At 39.7% G+C, this 13,196-nt stretch overlaps 1 protein-coding gene across 9 annotated transcripts in view; it reads left to right on the forward strand.

The window, feature by feature from the left end:
* Positions 1–13,196, forward strand: part of LOC117429266 (cytospin-B-like) — an 80,495-nt gene that overhangs the window by 13,622 nt on the left and 53,677 nt on the right. For 6 of the 9 annotated variants that reach the window (XM_058998142.1, XM_058998141.1, XM_058998147.1 and 3 more), the window contains 2 exons: positions 4,666–4,843; positions 5,715–5,850. In XM_058998142.1, the coding sequence (XP_058854125.1) occupies positions 4,703–4,843; positions 5,715–5,850 (277 nt within the window). In that variant the 5' untranslated portion in view covers positions 4,666–4,702. Of the gene's footprint in view, positions 1–2,500; positions 2,598–4,665; positions 4,844–5,714; positions 5,851–9,873; positions 9,991–13,196 lie in introns of those variants that run through there. The other 3 variants (XM_058998140.1, XM_058998144.1, XM_058998146.1) reach the window with 3 other exon arrangements.

Below are 13,196 nucleotides of genomic sequence, written 5' to 3' on the forward strand. Positions count from 1 at the left end.
TGGCAGTATTTCAACCTAAAGTTATTCAGCTTGCCTGATGAACAGATCTTGGGTAGAAGAAGCAGAAACATGCAATATGTAGCACATACTTTTTGTGAAAATCCTCTGCTCTTCACCTGACTGATTTGTTATGTCATGGAATCCCCGATATGTGTTCGCTTCATAATGTTGCAAATCAATTTCAGTGACGATGAGCATGACGGCAGATCTGATCAACTCAGAAAGATGACGAGCAGAAGGTTCTTGGTTGGGAGGGGATTCTGTATACAAGAATGGGCAAATTACTCTTGTTGTCTGTGACAGAGTTTCACCTTGTCCTTGATGCCCCTGGAGGCCCTATTGACAGTGTTATGGCGGGTGTTTCAACTTGATGTTCAACCCCAGTATGTCTACAGCAAAAAATGGCCAGCTGGATTTGGGGCAGTTATTTAGGGGATGCTGCTGTAGTTCAAAGCTCTTGATGTGTCAGTGCTTTTTAACCCTGTGTCCTGTTTTAAAATCCTTCCAGATGGAGCGGAACCAAACCAAACTGACAGAACCGTTTTATGTGGTGTGCCAGCAAGTTCTCAGATAGAGCTTTAGAAATGAAAAACCGTCCGTAATAATGCTTCGAGGCAAGGCATTTCACTATGAACATGCAAGTCACAAGAGTTCAAGTCATGTACCGGTAATTGCTTAGATTGGGTTTGGCATATGCTGTTGTCATCTCAAGTAATCTGTGCTGAGTGAAACTCAAATATAGTCTTCGAGTGCACTTGTGCTTGCTTTGCAGTGACAAAGATTGTTTGAGGCACTTTTAAGATGTAAGGCTTGGGTTGATGCCTGGTTGCTGCTACACTTGTTGTAGTAAGGAATATATGCAATGTGTTGTGCATTACTGCTTAAGGAAAGAGACTTTAAAAAATATAAAATGACTTCATCATTGAAAAGAACAAAAATAACCAGATCCTGTACTCATTTCCCTAAAGTTAACCAGTATTCACAACTGCCAGCTTGCTGTGGTATCACCTCTTAACAAAATGTAGTGTTAAGTCTGCACACGTTCCAGGGATAATTAATTTGCACCTTAATGTAATTGCAATGATCTCCCCTCCGTGCTCAGTGCCTCATCCTGTACAGTGCACGCTTGTCATTGAGCCAGCTGCCAGGTTCATATGCAGGATGCTTCTCATTTCCCTCCAGAGTGAAGGGATGCATACATATCCAGCTCCCAGGAGCTGCATGAGGCAGAGGCTTTAACTTCTCTTCTGGAATGATTCATTTTTGAGTAGCGCTGTGGTTGAACAGATTACACACACACCCTCAGCTCAGCAGGCACTTTGCACATGCCAATGTATTAAATCAGGACAAACCGGCACAAAACTACAATTCCTCCAGTGTTGTGCCTCCACAGACTATGAAGAAAGGGGGTTTAGGGCGGACCCTCTGGCAATGTTAACAAGCATTCCACTGGTTCAGTTTTGAATTAGCTGGGTCTGGGTCTCTGCTTACCTATGCTTTACCATGCTTTCACTGTGCTTTGTTACATCTTGCTTTTACTATGGGGAAACTTTTATAAGTGCTGTTTTTTTTTTCTTTTTAATCCATCGGTATTTTGAGAGGCTATAAAAGGATCCTTCTTCATTTTTCTTTTGAAATTGCTCTTTTGAATGACGGCAACAGGCAAGAAAGAAAGAAAACTGAATCATGACAAAGATATTTCAAAGCAAAGAGTGAGTGGGCATGTACAGTAGAGACAGTAGAATTTATAACCCTACACACAAGAGCTCAGGAAAAGAGGGTCAGACCCTTTTGGATAGTTAGGTAACATTACTTCTATTGAGCGGTGTCACTAGGATACTTGTAACTTTTTACGATTATTTCCCAAATCTTATGCTTCCGTTTGCAGGTTTTAAAAAAGCACATTTTAAAACAAACCTGTGTTTTCAATACTAAAAATTACATCTGATACCACGATATATGGCCTAACTTAGTTTATGGTGATTTCCTATTTGCACACTGCTAATTGCATTGCTAATCTCACAATACATGCTGTAATAAATATGCAGTTTGAGAAGGTTCCTGTTACGTTTATTCTTCCATAACTTTATAATCTAAGTTGAAATTTGATAGATCCTGCTGACTTCTGGGGACCTGACTCAAAACTTTTACAGAATAGTTTCACATGGGCTGCAACGATATCATGCATTTAAAATATCCTTTAGCTTTCTAAACATTCCCACTTGTGGTATTTCTTGGCAGCTGGAAGAAGCCGGAATATTAATATTGTGTTATCCGTGTCTGCCAGGCGTGTGATTTGTGTGGATGTGGGTTAGCTGACAGGAGAGATGATGTATCTTTCTTTTTAAAAGCTGGGACAGCATTGCTCTCGGTGCAAACTGTGCAGCACAGCCTTCCTTAAAGCGTCACGATGGGTTCACACGCGGTGCAGGTCATGTCATTAAGAAAGAAGAAACCCCATACTTCAGGGTGTGGACGCTGGAGAGCTCAGCTGACGTGCCACCTTACCCACTTGCTCATTAAAACTAGAAGCTATGTACGTACAGGACTGAGTTTGTCCACGGCAACGTTTTTACACCGGGGCTGCTGTTTTGAAGGTCAGAATCTTGTTTTCTGGCATTTCCTGATTGGGCAGGGATTGGTATTCTAGTTGGAGTTTCTTTGGGAGATATATGCACTGCCTAAAAAGATTACTGTGGAATAAATATTTGTAACTGAGAGAAATCTTAAGCCTACTTTTTCATGGATATGTATTATAGTAAAATGTTTGTTACTCTTAAAACTGTGTAGTACTTTTAAAATATATTTTGTTGTTTAGGATCCTCATTGAATACAGTATGTCTCAGTGTTTCCATCTGTCTGTCTGTCATACTCTGTCATACCTTCTCACCAAACGTTTGATTCCTATAGGATTGCATTTGGGTACATTCCAATAAACCGTTGATTTTTATATGAATGTCACAAATATCACCGTGATTGTGAGGACTCCTTTGTGTGTGCACTGACGTATCTCAAATTGATATGCATTATATTGCAGTAAACCAAAGTCTTCAACGTTGATCTAAGCAGGTTTAGCACTGCAGGCCCAGTTTATTTCATTTTTATTAAGCATGGGTTTGCTTTAAACAGAGATCCATTCATATATATGACAGCTAGGGTATGTTCCACCCACTACAGGTACATAGAAGTTATTTTATGTATTTGTAATGCAGCAGAATCACATTTCAAATGATATTTGAATGCGCAGCTAAGCCATGGCAGTGTATTTCAGTGTACTCTTAATCTTAGGATTTAGGGTTTAAAGTTATGGATGCCATCATACAGTAGTATAGTGGGCTTCTTTTTACTACAAACCGGCCACATGCCTCTGAAGACATCCTGCCTTTCAGATATTTTTCTTTGGTGTCCCTCATGATACAGCTGCAGTGTGTTGTAGACATGTGGCTGCTCCACAGTGCGCACTATGTGCGAAAAACAGCGGCCGCACTAATTGAAAGCAATCCCTCAGCCTGATATCAGTTTCTGTACCAGCGCTATTTATTATAACTGGGTCACCTTCTGGCATCAGGAAGGAGGCAAACTGGTCAGAGTTTACTTGGCAAGGCAACCAAGCTTAGTAATGTTTCTTGTAATACGTGCCATGTTGTAAAATAGATCCTAAAAAGGAATTATTATATTACCTGAAACACAAGTGAAGGCTTTCGGTCTAGATTCAAACAGTGTTTAATGCATTTCTCATAAAGTAAAGGGCATGATCATTTTCTCTCTTATTCCAAACTGTAAACTACTACTACTACTATATCAGTATTGCAACACAAAATAATTTATACCTGAAGATTCTCCAGGAAGTAACAGTTACTTAGCCTCTCTAAATATTTGATGCACTGTAATAATTGAGCACTGCAGCTTTGACACAGTAGCCATTGGGGAGTGACTCCATGGCCTGCTCATAGGAATTGCTAGCTCTTCTGTTTTCAATGTACAAAGACTTCAGTTAATTTACAGCTTTGTTTGCAGTGTGCCAAGCCAGCACAGAGCAACAGTACCAGAATAATTCCAGTGTTGTTTGCTTAACATTTCATTACAGGAAATGTCTCGGTCGAGTTGATGGCTTTACCTTACTGTTAGAGACTCGGCTGCATAGTTTGGCATCGGCAGCAATGCCATCAGCAACTTTAGAGATCGGTTTCATCTGACGGGGTTGCATGCCACTATACAAGTGGCCAGAAAATAAAAATAACAACTCCATGAATAGATTGTAGGACCACTGTAGGCAGCCAGGACAACATGTGTGAGCATTCTTCAGTGATAACTGCCTGGAATTCTTTCTGGGAAGTTTGGGATGGAAGTGTGTTCTAAAAAGTAGCCTGTACAGTTATAGCTTTTGAGACTTTTCCTCATGAGCGTTCAAGCTTTCTGTAAAGCTTATAAGAAACTAATCAGTTATGGTGGGGGGTGGGGGGTGGGGGGTGGGGGGGGGGGGAATAAAAAAGTACATGCTACATATATGTTTTTTTTTTGTATCATGAATTTAACTATTTAACTGTTACTGTCTATATATCCTGTATATATTAAAACCCTGGTACACAGATTCAAATCCGGATGAACAGTATTGGGGGTTATGAGTCTGGTCCAATGTTAAATATACCTGTCTCTGTTTTCCAGGTTCATCAGGCTGAGCTGCTGAGACTAATAGCACAAGATGAAAGGAGCTGCAAAGGGAGGTCTGGCAAAGCCTGGGCTCCACTGCCCTGAGAAAGGGAGGCCAGTCCCTCCCACCACTGGAGGGATGAAGACCTCCAAATCATCCAGCTCGCTGTCTTCAGAGGTGCGGCTCAGCAAGGTACCCCACGGCCACGTGTTTCATGTAGTGCCTTCTTAGTGGTCTTTTCAGTTGTTTCATTTCTGTTTTAGAATTGTAATTGTTTGTTGAGGGATCAGATTACAGATTAATTTATTACAGAGCAGCGTTGGCACCAATTTTTTTTTTGTACAGATCTAGCAGTGAATAACAAATCTGTCTGGGGGGGTGGGGCTTGGATAAACACACTGAATTATTTATTTAATGTTTTACAGCAATAACAGTTTTTTTCTTTTTTTTTCATTTTGAACAAATATGGTGCAAGAGTAGCACTGGAGAATATGTTTAGGGAATTCCTTTAGGGAATAGTCCTATTCACAAACTTTCATAAGTTTTTAAAAGAATGTTTGATAATCATGAAGCGAGATGACAGATTAGTATGCGTTTTTAAAACAGTTTTGAAAGTTAACAAACTTTTTAGAAAAAAAAAAACACATTCTTTTAATAATGAGCTTTGTCAATAGAGCCCATTGATTCAATGTTTGTGTGCCTTAACTTTTGTGTCTTATCAGTAATGACACTGGATAAGTTCAGTTCATACTGGGGGGAAGAGAGTGCTACAGCTAACACCTTGCAGTTTAGGGGGTTCTTTCATAGCTTCACCCCCATTTTTCTTCCACAATGGCTTGGGTCTTTGAGGTGGCACAACTGAATCAAATCAGTAGGAACTGCAAGCACTTCATGGAGCAACAACCAATCTTCAGGCTTTTTGTCACCTGTTTTATCTGTTTAAATGCTATGGCCATGCTTTTAAACTAGTCAGATGTTTTTTCTTTTTATCACATCTTTTTATAGAAGTCAGGTAGGTTGGACTAATGTCTTCAACAGTGTAAATGTGTTCTACATTCTGCAGCTGAAGAGAGCCAGCAGTGATGACACGTTGGCTAAACCAGGGTTGGGTTCGGCACTGGCTACCTCCAGGATGAGGAAGACCGTCACCACTGGGGCGATCTCCGAGCTTGCTGAGGCCAGACCACGGGGTATCCCAGGTAAAGAGCCGCAAAGAGGGACAACTGATGGCCACTCAGCACATGTTTGTTATTTTGCAGTCTGACATATATTTTCAAAAAGGGAAAAAACAAACAAAAAAATTAAACCTTAATTGCACACTGTATAATTAATACATATAATATATATATATATATATATATATATATATATATATATATATATATATATATATATTAGACAACATGCCTCTGGCTTTGCACGTGCTTCAAATTAGGACCACATGTGGTGGTATAAATTGTGTACTGTAAGAAAATATAGCAGTGTGGTAAGTGGCCACTAGGGGGCCACAGTGCATTGCTGTTTCTCTACTGTTCACAATGTCAGAGCACAGTGCCTCTGAAACAGTTGGTAGATGTAGATTTTGCAGCTGGATCTGATCTAGTTCTATAGTAAAGGAGGTAGCTGGCATATGGATGTATCACACTGCTTCTATCCAAACCCCTACCTGCATTTTAAAGTTGTTTTGTTTTCAGTTTTTCCCAAGCTTAGCAATGCTTTGCTATTCAATCCCTGCACTTTAATACAATTTGCTATGATTTTACCATGGTGTCCAGTCATTAAACTGCTGTTGGGTTGGTAAGGGCGTGTGTGTCCAGGCAGTGTGATAGAGCAGGGGACTTGGTGTCCAGCATCAATGCACTGAATGCTAAAGAGAAAATTTGACAGCCAAGTAACTGCTTTATTTACATTCATGCCTTTAAGCTGGATGTGTTTTCCACTTGGGTGCTTTTACAAAGTAGAAAGCATTGTCCTGCTCAAGTCACAGAAATCATATTGACCAACTGGAAAATGTATTTAAATAACTAGGATGTTAGATCTACTTAGTTCAAGAAACACGTTTCAAATCTGAGTAAGGATGTAAATTCAGTTGCCATGGGTATGTGATCCCAGTCTGTACAGGGCTAAATAACAAAAGCATTGAGTAAGATTATATTTAGCTGAAAAGGCAATCTTATTGGTCTTTTTTGTTTGCTATAAGTCAATCCTTTGTCTCATTAAAACTGTAATTTTCTTGAAAGCAACTAACTTTGCACTGTGATGTCATTGGCACGCAGGCTGGCCTTTCAGTTGCTGTTAAACCTGAATAAGTAGTTTTGTGTTTCTGACTATTCCAACTTGACGAAAATATCAAAGTGATTTTCAGAATTGCCATAGTACAGCACAGCACTTGAAAGTTTCTATGGTTTTTATTTCGGTCAAGTTCATTATAACTAGCAACACGATTGAACTGTACAAATGTCAATGTGTGTCTGTTTTCACTAAGTAGCAGGCTTTGTGTTCTCTGTATTAAATTCCTTCTTCTAAATACAAAATATAATGTAACAACGACAACTGGTTCCTGAGTGACATCTCCATGGGTCAGCCACAGGGCAGTTTGAGTGAGGCTATGGAAAAATTGACAGTATTTGGGCTGAAGTCCACTTACACAAAGGCCAATGTGGTGAGCCAGCACGCTTTTCCTGCTTTCGCGATTTAATTCAGATGTATGTTTCCCATCAAGCCTCAGTCAACAAGGCAGGTTCATGACCTTTGACTCAATGCAGCTTGGCACAATTGAAAGCCAGTTGTTTTCCTGACGTATGTATCAAAGGGGTTTCTAAATTGTTGTCCACCCCCAGTATATAGTAGTTTAGTCCCATGAACATGCATTTATTTCCACTGACAACAGCTTTCCTCTGTGATCAGCATTTGAAGCTGATGAGAAGCAATGGATTAGTTTAGAGATGCAATCTAGTTGCTGCAATTCCTTTTGTTTTTCACTAGGAAGATGTTGGCTCGCATCCTTGAGTTGCATAGCCACTGTAAAGTGTTCCTGTGACCTTGGGATATGTACCCTTGGTGTCAGGATATTTCATGCTTTACACTGATCTTTCCTTCTAAATAAACTTTTAAAAAACATACCTTAACAATAAGAGATGAATGGGCTTACACAAAAACATCTTGAAGATTTATACAGTAGCTAGTTGTTCTTTTATTTTTGTATTTCTAGCCAGAGACAGCCTAAAGATGTTCTCAGTGGTGGAGCGATGACTCAGGATAAAAACAGTATTTAGGCAGTGACAGTATATAGTGGGGCTGCTATTAAAGTCGTGGGGTGTTTGCTAAAGCTGTAAGTAATGGCCTGATATATGTAAGCAAAGTTAAGTCTTCCTGTGACCTTGGTGTTGGAGATAATAGATAGTTTCCTGTAAACAGACTGGGGTTCCCCTAAGCATAAATTGTTTTACTTCTACCAAAAAGGAATAAGATACTTCAGGAGCATAAATATGTCACTTCAATTCTTTAAAATTTCTATAGAAGGCACAGTTTCATACAATAACAATTAATCTCAATGACAGTGAATCTCAATGTTGCCATTGTGTACGAACAAAAATGCACCAAAGAGACTCATCTGCATGGTTCAGGAGTGGAGGGGGGAGGGGAGGGGAGGGGAGGGTGTGGAGGGGAGGGTGTGGAGGGGAGGGTGGAGGGGGGGTGGACTAGGGAGGGTGGAGGGGGGGTGGGGTAGGGAGGGTGGAGGGGGGGTGGGGTGGGGTAGGGGGGTGGGGGGGGAGGGGAGGCGAGGGGAGGATGGGGGGAGGGGAGGAGGGGGAGGATCAACCACTGTTTATATCTATTAAATCGATCAGACACTCTTTTATATTCGTTTTAAATCAGCATCTGGAATTTAAATAGGTTCGTAATGTGATAGTAACACTTATCCCAATGGCAAGGCACCATTTAATGTTGATATATACTCTAGTATATTATTCTTATGTTCGCAGCATATTGCATTATGGGTTTGCTGTGTGACGATGCTGAATGCAGCTGATAAGGAAAGAGTTAAATACTAATGAAGGTTTTGCGTCCAGCAATCAGCGAGGGTGGAGATAACCACAAATATTTACAAAAGAAGATTAAAACAGGTTTTAATTTTTTTAGGGAGGGGCTTTTTATTGTCTTTCGGAATTTTGATTGCAAAACCAGTCCCATCACCTCTCGGGTGCATTGGAGAGATTAATGTAAATGATGCCCAAACTAGAACCCTACTCTACCTCCTGTACAGTACGCGGCTGTGCACCTGCAGTCACCATAGCTGTAGTGTGACATGTGAACAGTTAACACCATGCAGTCATTAAGCATTGCAGATTTCAGCAATCACAATCTCTTCTTCTCTTGCTGGAATGAAAATCTGTCATACCTGTTGGTTTGTGGTTCCATTTTTGTTTTATGCTTTCCCTCATTCCGAATGCTTGTTTACTACATATCTTGGTAACCCAGAATAGATATTTATCCTGTCTTTGGATATATGTAATCTGCTGTATTGTACCTCTCTGGGCTTTGCTGTGCTTTCACTATGCTTTTACTGTGGCAGATATTATAATTCTGCGTACCTTCACTTTAAATAACGATGACTGAGTGCATCTAGAAAAGAGAGAGAGAATGTGCAGCTTTATTTCAGTGCCAGTCACACCAGCACTGATGAATTCATATTGCAAACAGACATTATTCTAATCAAAGCACGCTTGTTTGTTGCTAGGGATGGAGAGAGTACAGTATTATGGTTTTCTACTATGTTCCACCTCTTGGTTTAAGATCCAAAGAATGGTAATCATTAGCAAACATCACATCTGTGTGTATTGGGATTAAACAGTAAATATTAAAGAAGCATCAGCCGGATGAGTCTGTTTATTTTCTCACGTGGCTTGCTGTAGTCTTTCACACACACATTTCCAGACCATTTGGTCATTTAATGTGCCAACATTGTGCTGCTAGGCAACCTGAACAAAAAAGAACAAAACCAGAAATGAGTAATAGAATTCCAAAAGAACGGAACTGTGTCACGTCTCACATTCTTAAGTACAACATGAAAAATGACAGTGAACTAGAAAAACAATATAATTGTGTTTTTGTTTTTTGTACAATAACTTGTCAGAAGTAAACATTTGATATTCCTACCAGCTTCTTGCTTTTCAGCCAGTTTCTCATCTATTACTAGACTGGTTCTTGCAGCTATTAGAAGTTGGTCAGACAACGCGACCAGGAAGAGGTGAGAAAATGTGAACTCTGGCGAACAACACTCCCAACAAGAGAGACTGATTGAAGTAGGAACCATCCTTAGGACTTGAGGTTAAAAGGTGTGGATTGTATGCTTTAAAACCTAGTTATTACACTGGAATTGTAGATTCTTGCATATGTTGTTGTTATTATTATAACAATTTCCAAAAGAACAAATGGCTAATTGCTAATGCCTGTTTTGTGTACTAGGCTACAAGCAGAAGTATTGGACAAGCAAGTCTGATGGACAGTCAAAACTAGCCCTTTAACTGTTGAAAGGCTTCGTCGAAATGTTACTGGGATGTGCAGACAAATCATTATTCATTTCAAATGCACACAAATGCCACGATCAGCTCTGAGACATTCAGTGTTTCACATGCAGGTGTGTGTTGTTCTAGACCTGCAACTTTTCTGTTGTGGATGCTTTTTCTGCAGATTAACCTGTCAAAAGGCACTGGATACAGATTTATAATAGAGTAAATTATGATGTCTGTTTAGTGGCTTTGATTCTATTATAGTTCAGTCATGTGAGGTTTGCATGTGTTTTCAATCATTTTATTTAACATATGCAAGGAAAATGGTTCTTATCCCATATGTATAGAACATGCAATTTCAGTACAGTACACCCTCGCTATAACACCCTTCATTATAGCAAACCTTCGGCTATAACGAATCTGGCCCCTGGACTCCAAATTAATAAAAACCAAAAAAGATAATATAAACACACACTGTCGGGTTGATTTGAAATAAAAGCTTAGTTTGGGATTCTTGCAAGTTGGATTAAGATTTGGTGCACTTTGAAATGATTCATGTCAGATTGATTTTTGTATCAATTTAGCTTCAATTTGGTATTTTTGCTTTTTGTACTGCTTTTTAATTCTTTAACGAATAGGATAAAGCAAAGGCAGGATACTGCATATTCTACTTTTATTCGCAATATCATCTCATTAACTTACTCCAACAGTTTATCGTTCATTTTGATTGTCCTTTCGCTATAACAAACAAAAGCCTTGGACCCCAACAGGTTTGTTATAGCGGGTGTATTGTGTTATGAATAGGCTACCATACTACAGTACCTAATGAAATGGTTAGCTTAGGCTAGGTTAGCACAAGGCACCTCCACGCCTTCCATTAAATTAATCTGGGTCAACAGTAGTTAAAAACTGGAAGTGCAAAGAGACTCATTTGTCACTGCATGTAATTAATTGTACTCCGAGCCATTGGTTCACAATGCATCAACATCTACAGCAATGTTTTTTTCAAATACTCATCCATTTTTAAACAAAGCATTAGCTGAAGAAGGACATCAGTGAACCAAGCAAGGTCCATGGAATTTTGCTTTTCAAACAAAAATAATGTACTTCACTCACTGGCAGGAAATTGTTCTGTAAAATTCATGTGCTCCATTATATTGAAAGCTCTGGTACCATATCGGCTTTAAAGAGATGGAAATATGTTGAAAATGTTTTGCTTCCTGTGCAACAGCAGAGTACATCTCATTTATAACCTTCTACTGCTGAAGTAATAGCAGGCGCCAGTCTCTTTGGCTCCCAACAGTAGGATTTAAGGGGAGAGGTGAAGCTTGTGCCCCCAATCCTAAAACTCCCTTTAAGAAAAGTAAACAAACATGAAGGATGTGTTTGAAGAGTCGAGCAGTTCCAGACATTCATCATGTTCTCAAGACTGTTAGGGAGGTCTGCGCTCTGACCTGCATATCCAGGCTGAACTGTGCAATTGAACAGACCCCAATGCATTTTAGTGAACACTGTGGGACGCTGTGTCTTTAAAAAGCTCTATACTGTACTTATAAAAGTATGGGCAAAGGTTCTTCTGGCACATGAAAGGTGAGTGAAGGACTATTGGAAGCTGCCTTTCCTGGCTTTGGTCTCCCAGGCTTTTAAGCAAATGTTCTCAGAGCCTTTAATGTAACTGCGTGTTTGAAACCCAGCATTGCCGCATTCAAAGATCAATAGCCAGGGCTGAACTTTACGAGGTGTAAGCCCCGTTAATTACAAATACATTGTTCTGTATAAACTATTAAACAGCCCAGTAGGTGCTTTGAAGGGCCTGTCTGGCAGCCTGCCACGCTGGTCTCCTGGTCGGGCAGACCTGCGGAAATGCATTTGTTGTAGTTTTTGGCAAGTGGTAGTTCCTATTATAGCTGCCTTGTTATAAAAACACAGACTTTCATAAACGTCTGCTATCGCTGTCAAGCCTTTGTGGATTCACATTCTTCCCTCCTGTGGTTTTGTAGATTTGCATGCCAGCACCAGAAATCTGTGAGGGGGATCTTTTTATAACTTGAGCAGCCATGGGCCATCCTTTTCTATAGCATTTAAATGGCTTTCAACCTTTGTTTGAAATGGTTAAATGGTTGAGTCAGAATTTGAGCCAAAGGGATTGAATTGGTTTGATGCCAATGTTAGTGGTTGAAAAACATTTAACTCTGTACACGCAGTGCTGCCTGGAGATATTATTGTTTCAGTTAGCCCATTTATATCTAGACACATGAAGTGTAAGTTCAGTGAAACCTGAATTAACTGGGACTGGATAGGTGTGGTAGTTGTTTAATGAAGGTTCATCTGTCATTTACCTGGGGTTTACTGTATTATAATGGGATTTTTTTATAATATTCTTTTAAATAAAAGTGGGCTCACGCTATCATTGCACATATCGGCATGAAACCTAAACAGACATGAGTTTGTCTTGAGGTACAACATCTGCTGAACGAATCATTGCTAGCTACATTTATTACCTGTTTTACCGATACATCAAGAACATGAGGTACTACGTAAGTAGGCAAATGTTTTGGATAATCCCCATACTGACAAAGGCATTGGAAGCTATTAAGCAAAGCATTTAGCTAAGGGGTTGGTCAGTGTATAACCCACTGGGGAATTGCTCTGGGTTCTATTGTCAACCTATCCATGGTTATACTGGACAATTTCCAAGGCAGTTTTCCTGGTGCTGTAAAAATTGTCTAGTTTTGCATAAGCAGGTACAGAAAAAGCATAGATAATACAGTATTGAATTTTCATTTCCTCTTTATTCTGTGGTGACAAGTGGCTTATCTGAAAGTTTTGTTTTAACAAATTTAAAAATGACAGAAACCTCAAGGGGTAACATTGCAGTCCAGTTCCTGCACGTGGATTAAACGTGAGGGAGGGTTACCTTACAAAATGTGGAGTTTAAAACCCGCCATGCACCTTAATGTGATTAAAAACTGTCTTCTGAGCCAAAAGTCATAAGCTAGTATAAGTTTAATGGAATCGTGTGGGGAGAGACA

This window comes from Acipenser ruthenus, chromosome 24 (genome assembly GCF_902713425.1).
Source record: "Acipenser ruthenus chromosome 24, fAciRut3.2 maternal haplotype, whole genome shotgun sequence".
Classification (NCBI taxonomy): domain Eukaryota; kingdom Metazoa; phylum Chordata; class Actinopteri; order Acipenseriformes; family Acipenseridae; genus Acipenser; species Acipenser ruthenus.